The sequence below is a fragment of the Giraffa tippelskirchi genome, chromosome 14 (assembly GCF_054371585.1).
Source record: "Giraffa tippelskirchi isolate mGirTip1 chromosome 14, T2T-mGirTip1v1.2.pri, whole genome shotgun sequence".
NCBI classification, from domain to species: domain Eukaryota; kingdom Metazoa; phylum Chordata; class Mammalia; order Artiodactyla; family Giraffidae; genus Giraffa; species Giraffa tippelskirchi.
Window position 1 is genome coordinate 45,398,205 of NC_137288.1, and position 17,801 is coordinate 45,416,005.

The 17,801-nt window shown below is 43.0% G+C and overlaps 1 protein-coding gene across 5 annotated transcripts in view; it reads right to left on the bottom strand.

The window, feature by feature from the left end:
- The window catches only part of LAMA3 (laminin subunit alpha 3), a 257,192-nt gene that overhangs the window by 225,824 nt on the left and 13,567 nt on the right, over positions 1–17,801 (bottom strand). For all 5 annotated transcript variants that reach the window (XM_081563208.1, XM_081563206.1, XM_081563204.1 and 2 more), the window contains exon 2: positions 5,040–5,192. In XM_081563208.1, the coding sequence (XP_081419334.1) occupies positions 5,040–5,192 (153 nt within the window). The remainder of the gene's footprint in view (positions 1–5,039; positions 5,193–17,801) is intronic.

The window sequence follows — 17,801 nt, forward strand, 5'->3', positions numbered from 1 at the left end:
CTGTCCTGCTCCAGCCAGCCCCCTCTGCCCAGCAACCCAGCAGAATGGGGCACAATGGCATCGCTTCTCTTCATCATACCTCCAGCCTCTGAGGCAAACAGTCATTCCTTTTGAGGTTTTTGGGTTGAGGGGTGGAGGAAGGACATTTGCATTGTCTTTGTTTATTTCTACTGTGTGTGTGTGTGTGTGTGTGTGTGTGTGTGTGTGTGTGTGTGTGTGTGTATTAGTCGCTCAGTTGTGTCTGACTCTATGCGACCCCATGGACTGTAGCCCACCAGGCTCCTCTGTCCATGGGATTCTCCAGGCAGGAATACTGGAGGGGGTTGCCATGCCCTCCTCCAGGGGATCTTCCCAACCCAGGGATCAAACCCAGGTCTCCTGCTTTTCTGGCAGACTCTTTACCATCTGAGCCACCAGGGAAGCCCTTATTTCTACTACTAATGGGTTAAAAACAGTACTCCTGGGGGCATGACAAGTTGCATAAAACCCGGAGGGATGGGATGGGGAGGGAGGTGGGAGGGGGGCTCAGGATGGGGGACACATGTACACCCATGGCTGATTCATGTGAATGTCTGGCAAAAACCACTACAATATTATAAAGTAATTAGCCTCCAATTAAAATAAATAGATCAATTTACAAAAAAAAAAAAGCCTTACAATTCTTCTCGAGGGGCTTTTCCTATTGTTCCCTGGAACCTGCGGGCAGGGCCTGCTCTCCTGGGGAGCCTGTCTTGCCCTTGTATTGCTTCTCCTCCTCCTTCCCACCTGAGAGCCAGCCCCTCCCAAGCTCACGGCCACCTTGACTTTGAGGGATCATGCGAAGCCCTGCCACACCCATGTTTTTCCCTAGACCTCACCCTGGAGGAGGAAAAGTAGAGGTGAATACAGGGAGTCTGGCAAAGTAAGATTCGTTCTGATTCTGAAGGAAATCAAGGAGCACAACTCAAGCCCATGGCTACACCTGCCTATCTCACAGGGGGTGATGGCCAGAGGTCATGTTCCACCAGGAGTCCAGGAAGAAACAAGTGTCCCTATATTCCAAATATATCCTTTTTAAAAACTGGACATCGTATTTTGCTTTGAATGTCAAAATAAACTCATTATACTTGGCCAGACAATATGAAAGTTTCCAGTAAGGTATCCTGTTCTACTCTATACCCCGAAACTGATGAATTCTATATAATCTAATGAACTTGAACAGCCCCAGAAAATGCCACTGCCTCCAATGAATTGCAGAAACTTCCTACATTTGACACTTTGCAAGGAAGGAAATTGCCCTTCAAGATCGAGCCTTGAAGGCAATGGTTTTACTTGTCAAACTGTGTTGGCCAAAAAAAAAAAACAACAATGAAAATCGCCAAGTAATCCAAAAGGCAACATGACAACATAAGCTGTCACTACAGCACAGCAAAATCAAATTCAAGGTCTCGGTGGCTGGGAAAAAAGTGGTTTGGTAATAACAAGTTCATGGCCTGTATTTTATTTCCCAATGAGGCATCAAGATTTGCACTTTCTTAAGTCAGAAAGAGAAAGACCAACACCATATGGTATCACTTATAACCAAGGGAGAGGGGGTGGGCAGGAATGGATTCAGAGTTTGGGATTAGCAGATGCAAACAAGTATACATAGGATGGGGCTTCCTTGGTGGCTTGGGAGTAAAGAAGCCACCTGCTAATGCAGGAGACACAAGTTTGACCCTTGGTGCGGGAAGATCTCACATGCCGTCAAGCCACTAAGCCCGCGCGCCACAACTATTGAACCTGGGCTCCAGAGCCCAGGAGCTGCAATCACTGAAGCCCCCGCACTCTAGAGCCTGTGCTCTGCAACAAGAGAAGCCACAGCAATGAGAAGCCCATGGACCACACCTAGAGAGTAGCCCCTCCTTGCTGCAACTAGAGAAAAGCCCTCGTAGCAACGAAGACCCAGCACAGACAAAAATAATTAAATAAATAACTTTTTAAAAATCTTTTTTAGAAAAAGTATATATAGGATAGATAAACAACAAGGTCCTACTGTATAGCACAGGGAACTATATTTAATATCCTGTGATAAAGCATAATGGAAAAGAATATTTTAAAAAGAATGTATATATGTATAACTGAATCACTTTGCTATATAGCAGTAATTAAGACAATATTGTAAATCAACTATACTTCAATTTAAAAATAAATTTTAAAAAATTTTAAAAATCAAGATTTGCATTTCCTAAATCTTAACTCCATAGGTCACAATTCAATTATGAAATCTAACCTCTCGGTGCCACTTTCATGGTTAATTTCAGCAAAAAGGAGAAAATATAGATCCTACGGATAAGGCATAAGATGTGAACCAAAAGATAAAACATGCTTACTACGTATTGCTCCAACACAAGAGGGAAGAAACATTCTCAGTCTGACATGATGTATATTGCTTTTCCTGTTTCTAGACTTTTCTAGAGTATTTTCTACAGGATTATCACAGTACTTTGCAGAGGAGCAGAAGTTAGGAGTCAGTCTATTTTAATAATGTGTTTATTGAAATTGACTTTATTAAATGAAAACTTACTTAAAAACCACTGGCCTGAAGAGGTTTAAAAATGAAGCAGTCAACTCATTCAAACCTCACAGCAATCCTATGAAGTGAGCACTAGTATCATTTCACTTTATAAATGTGAAAACTGAAGCAGAGAGCAGTTAAATTTGTTGCTCAGGGTCACACAGTAAGTAAGCAGCATACCAGAACATGAACTAGGGTGGGTTGACCCCAGGACCCACACTCTCAGCCACCTACAGAGCAGCCTCCCAGCCAGGAAGGAGGTGGGTGGGCATCATCTACATGAAGATGTTGGCCATGGCTCATGTCTGTCAGCAACCTGAAAATTACTAAATTATCTCTATGTTGGTGTTTTATTAATTCATCTGTCTTAATTAGGGATTTTTCAATACATCAAAAGGGTACTTTTAAAAGGTAGGTTTAAAAAAAGCCTTTAGGGGAAAAGAGCAAATCCAGAAGGCACTGGTATGTTCAGTAAACATCATTTAATGGGTTAAAATTCCCAGCTAACTACAGAAATCCTCAGTTTAAAAAGTGGTATGATAGGCAAATCCTAGTCATTATATGCAAAATCTCTACTGAGTTAGTGCTAGAAGGATAAGACTAATTCATAGTTGAAACTGGGGTTATAGAGTCTTTCAAACCATGCCAGATCTCCCTGAATTATTTCTGATGCAAATTGATGATGGAAAATATTCTCAGGAGAGGCCTGATTTAACAAAACTTTTGGGCAAAAGAGGTGGAGACCCCTTCTATCATGAAACTGAATATAATACACTCATTGGAAGAAATCTCAGTATCATTCAATTTCTAGTCTTTGGGATGCAGTTCCTTTTTAAGTTTTTACTGAATTTGTTACAATATTGCTTCTGTTTTATGATTTGGTTTTTTGGTTTTCTGGCATTAAGGTATGTGAGATCTTAGCTCCCTGACCAGGGATAAAACCTGCACTCCCTGCACTGGAAGGCAAATTCTACTCATGCTTAACAAATTACTGCAAACTCAGTGACTTAAAACAACACCATTTATTATCTTGTAGTTCTTTACATCAGGGATCTGGGCACGGTGGGACCAGGTTCTCTGCTCAGGGTCAAGGCTGCCATCAAGGTGTCAATTAAATGTCTGAAAATACTTAAAGTTTGCACATGTTGTTGGCAGAATCTAGATCCTTATGGTTGCAGGACTGAGGTTCCTGCTTTTCTTGCTGGTTGTTGGCTAGGGCCTCTCTCCATTTCTAAAACCCACTCTTAGATCTCTGCCATGTGGCCATCACCACAGGAAGCTTTTCCTTCAAGATCAGCAAGAAAACTTCTCATGTTTCAAATCTCTTCTTTGGGATAGGGCCCAGTCCTTTTTAAGAGCTCCCCTAGTTAGAAGAGGTCCCCAGGATAGTCTTCCTTTTGAGCAACTGACTTGGGATCTTAAATACATCTGCAATATCCCTTCATCTCTTGTCATATGATACCACCTTATCATGGAAGTGACATCCACCATATTTATAGAGCTGCCCACACTCAAAGAAGAGGGGCATGAAGCATCCTAGGACCATCTTAGCCTCTCACAGGAGGACAGGTCTTAATCAGATTCCCTCATGGACCAGATGGCCAAACAAGATCAAAAACTATGGTAGATATTGCTCACAGAGTTGAGATTTCCAGGAAAGAGAATGCTATAAAGTTATCTTTGCCATACCCATGTTCATAGCATTATTCACAATAAAGGTGAAAGCATAAAGCATAAAGGTGAAAGCAACCTAAGTGACCACTGGTGGATGAATAAATAAACAAAATGTGATATCCATACAATGGAATATTATTCAGCCTTTAAAAGAAAAGAAATTTTGACACATGCTGCATCACGGATGAACCCTGAAGACATTCTGCTAAGCGAAATACATCAATCACCAAAGGACAAATACGGTGTGATTCCACTTATATGAGGTACCAAGGGCAATCAAACTCACAGAGACAGAAAGTAGTTTTTAATGAGTACAGAGTACCAGTTTTCCAAAATAAAAAAGTGTTGAATATTGTTTTCACAACACTGTGAACCTATTTAACACTACTGAACTGTACACTTAGAAATGGCTAAGATGCTAAATTTCACATTATGTGTACTTTACCAAGTCAAAAATAATAATAAAAAATACTTTTGTCAATGATACTACTTACAATTTTTTTTAACTCATTTAATAGACAGGTATGGGTGTTTGCACTGTGACAGGCACTGTGCTGGGTGTTGAGGGATCCAAATATTAAAGTAAAGGGCTTCATAGTATTAGCAAACTGAAACTGAAGCTTGTTTTTAAAATAATCATTATTTCAGAAATAATCACAGGGATATATGTATACAGGGATATATGGCTGATTCGTCTTGCTATACAGCAGAAACTAACACAACATTGTAAATCAACTATATGCCAATAAAAATTAATTTTAAAAAGCAATAACCACAGAAACAATGATCCAAGCTAATTTTCCCCATTCCAGAGGAAAGCACAACTCACTTGGCCCAGGTCCAGGGTGACATTGACTTGGTTGTACCGAGTCCCTGATGAGAGGGGAGGGCTTTGCCACCAACGCTCCGATCCATCAATTGCATTGGTGACAGGGTGTGCTTTCCTGGGGTCCTCAGAATTGCAGTAGTCACAGAACTGCCCCTGGGAAAAAAAAATTGTTTTTTAATTTTTAAGTAATTTTTTCTTATCAGTTTAGTCAAAGGTAATCAAAACAAAGACGCTTTATACAGCTTAGACATGTCAACTGTTGAAGTTTATCATAATATTGTCAGAAGACGGTAGTAAGGCTTTCTCTTTTTCATTTCATCTTAAACTGTATCGTCTGCTTAGACCTCTGTTTATCGTGTTTCTAGGATACACATTATATTTATCTTCCATCCGTTACAGCTGCGTTTTTCTTGTCCTGTGTGACACTTTAAGAAGAGCCTGGTGTGCTTGGGCTGCGATGATGTTCTCCTTCAGCAAATCCGTTTCAACTCTTCACATCCTCCTCTGCAAGGTGCGTGTCAGGCCCTGGGATACAAAGAGGAGTCCTGCTCACAGCCCCAGTGGAGGTGATAAGCATATAAGTAAATACAAGAGGGTAGGTGTGGCAAGAGCATAGAGCCCAGGGCCTAAGGTGCTAGATATTCCACGAGCTCAGGAAAGGCTGGGTGGAAGAGGTGGGATTTAAGCTGCCTGTGAGGATGGAGAGGACGCTGGTAAGTGGCAGTGAGCAGCCAATCAGGAAGGTGTTCCAGGCAGAGGAACCAGCACCAGCAAAGACACAGAGACCAGCTGGCCCATTTAAACAAGAGCATATGGAAGGCAACGCTTGAAAGGTAAGTGGCAGAGATGTGGCTAGACTGTGGAAGCTGGCAGTTCATTTAGTAGGTAAATGGGAATTCAGTTTTACCTGGAGTGGTTATTCATTTCATATTATCATCTCTACTGAATTCTGATTCTACTGATATCATCTCATCTTCTTACTGAATTACTCTTTTTTAGTAAGCAGATTTTCTTGATTCTATCTTGTTTTGTTTCTGAAATGAATAATTTTAGTGCCATTATAGCTCAGATGGTAAAGAATCCACCAGCAATGCAGAAGACCTGGGTTCAATCTCTGGGTCAGGAAGATCCCCTGGAGAAGGAAATGGCAACCCACTCCAGTATTCTTGCCTAGAGAATCCCAAGGACAGAGGAGCCTGGAGGGCTACCGTCCATGGGGTCCCAAAGAGTTGGACACGACCAAGCAACTAAGCATGTACCACCTAAAAAGCTAATCATAGGCCTTTATATATTGAGTATATTTCAACTTGTTCAAAGCCTCATGCTTACCCAGCAGTGGACTTCACATACTGAAATGCTTTGCTCCTCAATTAAATGATCTTGCTCCTCAATTAAATGATCTTAGAGCATAACCACTACATAAGAGGAGTTGTTGTTGTTGTTGTTGTTGCTGTTGTTTAGTTACTAAGTTGTGATGGACTCTTGAGACCCCAAGGACGGTAGCCAGCCAGGCTCCTCTGTCCTTGGGATTTCCCAGGCAAGAATGCTGGAATAGATTGCCATTTCCTTCTCCAGAGGATCTTCCCAACCCAGGGACCAAATCTGTGTCTCCTGCATTGGCAGACGTATTCTTTACCGCTGACCCACCAGGGAAGTCCACATACAGAGAAGCAAACTGAGACTCACAGCTTCTCCAGAAATGTGCTGCGTTAAAAGAGTAGCTCTGCCCTAGATGAACATCTTGGAAATTAACTTTTCAACGTTCAAGGATAAATTTTATTCTGGAGTGAAGCCAAATGCATGACCAAATGCGTTCATCAAATGTGTTACAGAGGGTTCTTTCATATGTGATGATAAATTACATACAACTTTATCTTTTGACCCTACATGAAGAGAATTCTGTAACCCAGAAGCAGCACCATGGGGTGGGCAGTCCCATCAGTTCATGAGGTCAGAGGCCTTGTGACTTGCTTTTCCTCACATCACTTCAGCCCAGCATGTCACAGAAGCCCAATAAAGGAATAAGCATCTCAGGGTTTTCCAAAAATAAATTTGAGTTCTTTCTACAAAATGTTATTAATAAAAAGCATCTGCGCTGTGCTCAGTTGCTCAGTTGTGTCCAACTCTTTGTGACCCCCATGGACTGTAGCCTGCCAGGCTCCTCTGTCCATGAGATTCTCCAGGCAAGAATACTGGAGTGGGTTGCCAAGTCATCCTCCAGGGGATCTTCCCAGCTCAGGGAATTAACCCAAGTCTCCTGCTCTCCTGCATTGCAGGCAGATTCTTTACCCACTGAGCCATTTGGGAAGCCCTAAAACAGTATAATTAACAACTGTTTAAGCTAGGACATCTTAACATTTACGAGTATTTTTCCCTTCAGTGATTTTTATTTTTCCCATTTTCTCCCTAGAAGTCATTTTACCAGTTTAATTACTTGGTAAAGGAATTAAATTATTTCTCCTTGAAGTTTATAAGAAAACATGATACAAACAAATCTCTTCCAGGGATGTAGATGCTTATAATCTACATTTATCTCTTTTGGCTGGAGAAGGCAATGGCACCCCACTCCAGTACTCTTGCCTGGGAAACCCCATGGATGGAGGAGCCTGGTGGGCTGCCGTCTATGGGGTCGCACAGAGTCAGACACAACTGACGCAGCAGCAGCAGCATCTCTTTTGGCCACAAGGCATGTGGGATCTTAGTTCCTCAGCCAGGGATAGAACCCACACCCCCTACATTAGAAGGCAACGTCCTAACCACTGGACTGCCAGGGAAGTCTTGAGATGATGCTTTTTGTGTTGTTATAGATGAATTAAGAACATAACATTAGAAATAAAAGCTTTAAATCTCTTAGTGGAAAATAAAAGGTGAATACTTTTTAGAACTTAGAACAAGGAAAGAGTGCTTAAACAAGATTCAGAGAGCACTGACACAAAAAAAGAGACAGATCTGACTACATTAAAATTAAGAACATTGGGTCCATCAACAGACTAATGAATAAAGAAGATGTGGTATGTATGTATGTATGTATGTATATATATATAGTGAAATATTACTCAGCCATAAAAATGAAATAATGCCACTTGCAGCAACATGGATGGACCTAGAGATTATCATACTAAGTGAAGAAGTCAGATAGACAAATATCATATGGTATCACTTATATATGAAATCTAAACCAATGCTACAAATGAACTAATTCACAAAACAGAAACAGATTTACAGACATAGAAAACAAGCTTAAGGTTAACAAAGGGGAAGGGGGAGAAGGAGAAACTGGAAATTTGGGATTAACAGATACATACTACTTGTATATGAAATAGATAAACAACAAAGACGTACTGTAGAATACAGGGAACTGTATTCAATATCTTGTAATAACATATAATGGAAAAGAATCTGAAAAAAGAATATATACATTTATGTATGTATGCACATGCTTGTTCCTTGGGAAGAAAAGCTATGACAAACCTAGACACCATATTAAAAGCACAGATATCACTTTGCTGACAAAGATACATATAGCCAAACTATAGTATTTCCAGTAGTCATGTATGGTTGTGAGAGTTGGACCATAAAGAAGGCTGAGCACTGAAGAACTGATGCTTTCGAATTGTAGTGTTGGAGAAGATTCCTAAGAGTCTCTTGGACAGCAAGGAGATAAACCAGTCAATTCTAAAGGAAATCAGTCCTGAATATTCATTAGAAGGACTGGTGCTGAAGCTCTGATACTTTGGCCACCTGATGTGATGAGCCGACTCATTGGAAAAGACCCTGATGCTGGGCAAGATTGAGGGCAGGAGAAGAAGAGGGTGACAGAGGATGAGATGGTTGGATGGCATCACCAACTCAATGGACATGAATTTGAGCAAACTCTGGGAGATGGTGAAGGACAAGGAAGCCTGGCATGCTGCAGTCCATGGAGTGGCAGAGTTGGACACAACTTAGCGACTGAACAGCAACAACGTATGCACACAATGCAATCACTTTGCTGTTCACCTGAAACATTTTAATACAATCAACTATACTTTCATTTTTTTCGGCCATGCAGCATATGGGAATCTTAGTTGCCCAACCAGGGATTGAACTCAAGTCACCTCAGTACAAGCACAGAGTCTTAACTGCTGGACCACCAGGGAAGTCTCATATTTTACTATTTAAAACCCATCCACCCACATACACATTAAGGCTGATCATGCAAGGACCAATGATGAAAGCATGTCATAAACTGAGGGTTGTGAACAATCCATAATGCAATTCTGTGCCTGAGGTCAAATATTCTTAAATAACTATAAATAAATAAAAGGACAAAAACTCAGAGAAGAGGGGGACAGAGAGAGAACAAAGAATTCTTTACATCTTTGTGTTCAGTTATTCAATCATTCAGGCAACAAACCTGTACAGACCATCTATGCAGAATCAGAAGCTGCTTCAGACAGAGGTGAGAATACTGAAAGATGAACAAGACAAAGGACTCACCCTCTGAACTGTGTCAAGGCTGTTATTAGCCTAGTCCTGTGGGAAATAGCAAATAGAACAGGCTGGAAGGGAAGGAGACAAAACTGTACAAATAAACAACAAAGAGAGTTGAGATCCACACTGGAGGGCCCCAGAGGACATGCCAGTGTTCACCCAGAGGCTCAAGGAGTGACCTACACATTTTTAGAAAGACAGGAAAAAAATTAGTCTTTCCTAGTTGCTCACATTTTTAGTCATTCTGCTTATTCAAAAACCTCTTACCAATATTGTAAAGCAATTATCCTTCAATTAAAAATGAATCGATTTTTTTTTTTAAAAAACCCTCTTACATATAAGTCTGTGCAATTGAATTCACAGCCCAAACACTGTCTTGTTCTCAGAAACTAGAGGCTGATTACAGCACCACTCCCTAAGACGACTTCTCTTTTCTTGTTTGAACAATCATTCATTCTTCAACTTTTCCAGATCGCTTCCAATGTGTGGAGCGCTGTGTTGGATGCTAGGGTAAAAACAAAGGAACAAACAAAAGTTGGACCCTGCTCTAGCAGAAATTCAGTGGGAGAGAAGAGAAGTAACTCAAACACAACATGTCACCAGCAGGTGCTCTGATAAAGGGAGCACTGGGCAGGGGGAGGCATGGGTGCCAGGAGAGATACACCATGCTTTATCCTGCTAAATCTTCACCACACTCTCAGGCTTGCATCAAAGTCTCCAGAACTTAAGGACCCAAGGTATATGTCCAGTAGTGGGACTGCTGGGTCATATGGTAGATTTATTCCTAGCTTTTTAAGGAATGGAGACACAGATGTAGAGCACGAATTTGTGGACACAGTGGGGGAAGGAGAAGGTGGGACGAATGGAGAAAGTGGTATTGACATATATACACTATCATGTGTAAAACAGATAACTAGTGGCAACCAGCTGTAAAACACAGGGAGCTCAGCCCAGTGCTCTGTGATGACCTAGAGGGGTGGGGTGGGGAGAGGTGAGGTAAGCTCAAGAGAGAGGGGACATGTATAATTATGGCTGATTCGCACTGTTGTACAGCAGAAACTAACACAACATTGTAAAGCAATATTCCTCCAATTAAAAAATAAATTAAAAAAAAAACTCTTAAAGACACAGTAGTGAAGGCTCACAGAGGTGAAGGGGGTCGAACCACACAGCTAGGACCTGCAGGAACCAGGACCCGTGTGTGAATCCAGCTCCGAATGCCGTCCATCCTACCCTGACGGCCCTAGAAGCTGCATCAGAGATCCCCATCTTGGATTTGGATGGAGCGTGAGACCAAACTGGAATCGCAATTATGTGATTTTCCAAACACCTGCCCACAAGCAGCTGTGTGGGAAGAGCCCTAGCTGAGGAGAACACCCCGTCTGACAGTCTCAGCTGCCCGCCCCGCAGGCAGCACAAAAAACATGGCAAGATCTAACCACAGGCATCCATCGACGGCCCCGGTACACGATCATCACGTTCCTGCTGCCATGAACACCCCTCCGAGGCTCCTGAAGTTACGTGCCTTCAAGGCAGGGTCTCAAGTGACCAGACCCCAGCCAGCTGGAGCCCTGATGCAGAGAACATTCTGGAGAGCACCCCTTCCAAACCTGGGGTTGCTCCTTCACCAAAGCTTGTTCAGAACATTCTCCTTTCTGAGAGGCACAAAGCTCGTGGGCAGGCTACCTACAAGTAAGACAAGTGTCTTGTCAATTTCCTGAGCACCTAAACATCTTCACAGAGTGGGGTGAAGGGCAATCACAGAGCACAGGAGAGCACCCAGCTCTGCGGGTCACAGGTTTCACCCCACTGGGAGGGGGAGCTTTGCCTGCTAGCGTGCTGGGTTCCTGGAGGAAGGGATTCGAGAGATGGAAAAAAAAGGGGGGGGTTCCAGGTTGCTTCCATTTATGTATTTTTTTAAGGCAAATATCTGCAAAACATTCACCAATTACTCAAAATCTATGTCCACTTAGGACAAATTCCAGAGATTTTTTTTCCTCTTTCAATTTGTCTGAAATAGGTGCATTTTGCCATAGAACGACGGAGGTTCAAATCCAGCCTCCACCAGTCACAGCTTCAAAATGTTAATCAAACTGCTGAGTCTCCTTCGGGTTCCATTTTCTCTTTGTTTAAATGGGCTAACACCACCAACCTTATGCAGTGATCACGAGGATTCAATGAGGTGCTGTCCACAGTGATCACACCGCCACTGGAATCACTGGGGTGTTTCTCCATTCATCTATTGATCAACACTTAGGTCGCTTCCATATCTTGGCAACTGTAAATAATGTGGTTATAAACACGGCAGTGCAGATATGTTTCCAAACTAGTGCTTTTGGGTTTTTTGGATATATACGCAGCAGTGGAATTGCCGAGTCATATGGTAGTTCTAGGGCTTCCCATGTGGTTCGGGGGTAAAGAACCTACCTGCCAATGCAGGAGACATAAGAGACAGAGGTTTGACCATTGGGTTAGGAAGATCCCCTGAAGAAACGAATGACAAGCCACTCCAGTATTCTTGCCTGGAGAATCCCACAGACAGGGGAGCCTAGCCGGCTACAGGGTTGCAAAGAGTCGAACACGACTGAAGAGACAGCATGCACGCATGCATGGTAGTTCTGTTTTTAGTTTTTTGAGAAACCTCCATACTATTTCTCATAGTGGCTGCATCAATTTACATTCCCACCAACAGTGCCCAAGTAAAACCCATCTTTTTAACAGTTTCCATAAAATCTTCTTCCTTCTGCTTCTCCCTCTATTCTCTTGTTCCCTATACTTAGTGTTGGCATTTCACTGGCAATAAAGGGTCACTTGGTACCTGTGGTTTCAGGTAAGTGGCCTGCTTACAAACAAACCCAGGTTTCTGAGGTGGGCCAGGCCACACTTAAGTTTGTCCACATAATGCCCCAAACCCGAAGCACTTCCTCTTTAGAGCTTCATCCCAAAACCTATATTTATGAAAGCGGGTCTCTCTGATAATTTGTTCATCCAGCCACCAACTACTGAGCTGCTAAGGGCCAGATAGTGTCTTCAGAAGAGAGTCTGACCTTGATCTGATTCAGTCTGTCAACCAAGTGCTTCCCTCTCAATTCCATTTCAGTTATTAATGTCCTTATGAAATAAATACACTCTTTACTCTTTATTTTCTCATTGTCCCAATGCCCTCAACTCTTTTGTTCACGCTTTTAAAATTTTATCAGTCACCCAAATTCCTTGCATAAAATCTCTGCCACCAATGTCTTTCGTGCACACAAACCTTCAATCATATTTAGTCTCTGCAGAGCCAATCCCAGGACACGGTGAACTGGGCCTTTCATTTCACAACCCCACCTCATCCTTTTCCTGACACTACCTCCAGGACCCTGACTAGTGAAGGACTCCTCCAGAACACTGACTCCGTGTGATAAGGGATCCAGGGTCCCCAAACTTCCACCACCCAACCTGTGTTAAGCAATCCTCACTTTATGTCCCGCTGAAATTATCTTCATATTTAAGGATTACTCTCCATGTGGGTGATCCCTAAATATTTGTTCAATCGAGAGCCCTCCTTATTCTGTTTAGGGACTAATTTTGAGTTATCAGACTGCAAAGTCTCAAAAAGCAGAGACCCTAGAACCACCTGAGAGCCCTACGCAATGCCTGCATCCTCCACCCTCCAACACACAGATAACTCACACGCTGGTCAACAAACACTGCTGACTGATTGAGAGGCTGGTTATCTGGTTGAAAGCTGAAGTTACTGCCAGGGATTGAGTATTTGTGCCCCATCCCCACCCATTTCATATGTTAAGATATAACCCACTAGACTAGACGGACCTTTATTGGCAAAGTAATGTCTCTACTTTTTAATATGCTATCTGAGTTGGTTATAACTTTGCTTCCAAGGAGTGTCTTTTAATTTCATGCCTGCACTCACCATCAGCAGTGATTTTGGAGCCCCCAAAATAAAGTCTGACACTGTTTCTACTGTTTCCCCATCTATTTCCCATGAAGTGATGGGACCGGATACCATGATCTTAGTTTTCTGAATGTTGAGCTTTAAGCCAACTTTTTCACTCTCCTCTTTCACTTTCATCAACAGGCTTTTTAGCTCCTCTTCACTTTCTGCCATAAGGGTGGTGTCATCTGCATATCTGAGGTTATTGATATTTCTCCCGGCAATCTTGATTCCAGCTTGTGCTTCCTCCAGCCCAGCGTTTCTCATGATGTACTCTGCATATAAATTAAATAAGCAGGGTGACAATATATAGCCTTGATGTACTCCTTTTCCTATTTGGAGCCAGCCTGTTGTTCAATGCCCAGTTCTAACTGTTGCTTCCTGACCTGCATACAGGTTTCTCAAGAGGCAGGTCAGGTGGTCTGGTATTCACATCTCTTTCAGAATTTTCCAGTTGATTGTGATCCACACAGTCAAAGGCTTTGGCATAGTCAATAAAGCAGAAATAGATGTTTTTCTGGAACTCTCTTGCTTTTTCGATGATCCAGCAGATGTTGGCAATTTCATCTCTGGTTCCTCTGCCTTTTCTAAAACGAGCTTGAACATCTGGAAGTTCACAGTTCACATATTGCTGAAGCCTGGCTTGGAAAATTTTGAGCATTACTTTACTAGCGTGTGAGATGAGTGCAATTGTGTGGTAGTTTTAGCATTCTTTGGCATTGCCTTTCTTTGGGATTGGAATGAAAATTGACCTTTTCCAGTCCTGTGGCCACTGCTGAGTTTTCCAAATTTGCTGGCATATTGAGTACAGCACTTTCACAGCATCATCTTTCAGGATTTGAAATAGCTCAACTGGAATTCCATCACCTCCACTAGCCTTGTTCATAGTGATACCTCCTAAGGCTCACTTGACTTCACATTCCAGGATGTCTGGCTCTTGGTGAGTGATCACACCATCGTGATTATCTGGGCATGAAGATTTTTTTTGTACAGTTCTTCTTTGTATTCTTACCATCTCTTCTTAATATCTTCTGCTTCTGTTAGGTCCATACCATTTCTGTCCTTTATCGAGCCCATATTTGCATGAAATGTTCCCTTGGTATCTCTAATTTTCTTGAAGAGATCTCTAGTCTTTCCCATTCTGTTGTTGTCCTCTATTTCTTTGCATTGATCGCTGAAGAAGGCTTTCTTATCTCTCCTTGCTATTCTTTGGAACTCTGCATTCAAATGAGAACACCTTTCCTTTTCTCCTTTGCTTTTCACTTCTCTTCTTTTCACAGCTATTTGTAAGGCCTCCTCAGACAGCCATTTTGCTTTTTTGCATTTCTTTTTCTTGGGGATGGTCTTGATCCCTGTCTCCTGTACAATGTCATGAACCTCCATCCATGGTTCATCAGGCACTCTGTCTATCAGATCTAGTCCCTTAAATCTATTTCTCACTTCCACTGTATAATCATAAGGGATTTGATTTAGGCCATACCTGAATGGTCTAGTGGTTTTCCCTACTTTCTTCAATTTAAGTGTGAATTTGGCAATAAGGAGTTCATGATCCAAGCCACATTCGGCTCCCGGTCTTATTTTTGCTGACTGTATAGAGCTTCTCCGTCTTTGGCTGCAAAGAATATAATCAATCTGATTTCAGTGTTGACCATCTGGTGATGTCCATGTGTAGAGTCTTCTCTTGTGTTGTTGGAAGATGGTGTTTGCTATGACCAGTGCGTTCTCTTGGCAAAACCCTATTAGCCTTTGCCCTGCTTCATTCTGTACTCCAAGGCCAGTATAGAAGTCATGTATGGATGTGAGAGTTGGACGTTGAAGAAAGCTGAGTGCCAAAGAATTGATGCTTTTGAACTGTGGTGTTGGAGACGACTTTTGAGAGTCCCTTGGACTGCAAGGAGATCCAGCCAGTCCATCCTAAAGGAGATCAGTCCTGGGTGTTCACTGGAAGGACTGATGTTGAAGCTGAAACTCCAATACTTTGGCCACCTCATGCGAAGAGTTGACTCACTGGAAAAGACCCTGATGCTGGGAAGGATTGGGGGCAGGAGGAGAAGGGGACGACAGAGGATGAGATGGCTGGATGGCATCACCAACTCAATGGACATGAGTTTGGGTAAACTCCAAATTAGGAGTTGGTGATGGACAGGGAGGCCTGGCGTGCTTCGATTCATGGGGTCGGACACGACTGAGCGACTGAACTAAACTGAACTCACTAGAAGATGGTATCAGGATGAAGGTTTCAAGTACACAAGTGGGATTAGTGCCCTTAAAGAAGAGGCCCTGAGGAAATCCTTCACCCCTCCCACCTTGTGAGGACAGTGATAAAATAGCCAGGAGCCAAGGTGGGTCCTCACACAACACTGAATCTGCCCACACTTGACCTTGGATCTCTCAGCCTCCAGAACCATGAGGAATAAATTTATGGTCTTTAGAAGCTATCCAATCTATTTTTTTGTTAAGCAGCCCCAAAGGACTAACACGAGCTGTCGTAACAGAGTACCACACACTGGCTTAGAACAACAGAAAGTTGTCGTCTAATGGCTCTGGAGGCTGAAAGTCTGAAATCAAGGCACCTGCAAAGTCCGTTCCCTCTGAAGTCTGTAGAGGAAGGATCCTCCTTTGCCCCTTCCAGCTGCCGGTGGCCCAGCCCTAGCCATCGGGCTCAGCCACTGCATTAGGCACCCCTACTTTGAAATTCAACACACCGGGGCCATACCTGTCCTCCAAAGGCAGGTTGTTTAAAGTCAGGTTTTTTTTTGTTTGTTTTTGTTTTTGTCAAACAGCACTTCCATCAAGGTGTTGCTCCAGCAGGATAATTCTATGACGGGGGTGCCCTTTGAACGTTTCTACGAAGTGTCCATGATAAGCTGCCGCAGGGAAAACAAATAGCAGGAAAGTGTGACCCCACCCTCAGGAAGCTCATGATTTAAGAAGGATACAGACATGACAATCAATGGCTTCAAGGTGATGAATGGAGTTTTAGCAAGGTGGCACAGAGCTTGGCTGGGGCTCTGAGGGAAGAACAGTTGGCTTGGCAGCAGGAGCACAGCATGGCAGGTAAGGACATGAACTCTGTGAGGCGGAGGAACCTAGAGCTTGTTATACAGAGTGAAGTAAGTCAGAAAGAGAAAAACAAATAGAGTATATTCACATATACAGATGGAAACTAGAAAAATGGTATTGAAGAACCTATTTGTAGGGAAGGAATGGAGACGCAGATGTAGAGAATGGACCTGTGGACACAGTGGGGTGAGGGAAAGAACGGAACCAATGGTGAAAGTAGCAAGAACATATATACACTGTCAGGTGTTAAGCTGCATGGCTGGTGAGGTTGTCGAGTAGTATGGGGAGCCCAGTCTGGTGCCCCGTGATGACCTGGAGGAATGGGATGGGGTTGGGGAGGGAGACACGGAGGCAATGGATCAAGGTTGATTTGCATTGTTGTACAGCAGAAACCAACACAACATTGTAATTTTTTTTTTTAATTTTTAAAAAAAGAAATGAAGAGCATGAACTCTGCAGCCAGAGGACCTGGCTTTACTACCTACTAGCTGCATGACCTTGAACAAATCACTTAACTCCTGTGTGCTTCAGTGTCCTCATTGAGACAATGAGCATGCCAAGAGTCCCTCCTTCATGAATTGTGAGGATTAAGAAGTCAGTTTGTAAAAGGTGCTGTAGAACAGTGCCAGGTGTCGGTAAGTGGTAATTAATGCTCTGCACGAAAAGAGAGGAGCAAGATGGATGGCTGGTGAGAAGCTGTCATGTAGCATGGGGAGCCCAGTCTGGTGCTCAAGATGACCTGGAGGAATGGGGTGGGGGATGGGGGGGGGGGGGAGGCGCGGAAGGGAGGCTAGACTGTTACCTTTGTTCGCCATTCTGCCCGCTCCACCTTATTTGGTATTACTCCTGTACACAGTATACAGGGCAACATGAAAGTAATGGGGAATTACTTCTATATCCCACGGTTAAGATATGCATTGAAAATCTAATTAAAACCCATACTGCTCTCAAGCTAATATTCATTTCTTACTTCCACATGTATTTTCTAAGCATCTAGGATGGGAAGGGGGCTTCCCTGGCAGCTCAGCTGGTAAAGAATCCACCTGCAATGCAGGAGACCCCGGTTCAATCCCTGGGTCAGGAAGTTCCCCTGGAGAAGGGATAGGCTACCCACTCCAGTATTCTGGCCTGGAGAATCCCCATGGACAGAGGAGCCTGGAGGACTATATAGTCCATGGGCTCACAAAGAGTCGGACACAACTGAGCAACTACGCACAAGGTGGGAAAACGACTGCGAGAATACGATACGCTTATGACATTTGAGAAACTGGCAGGACACATGGGACTCA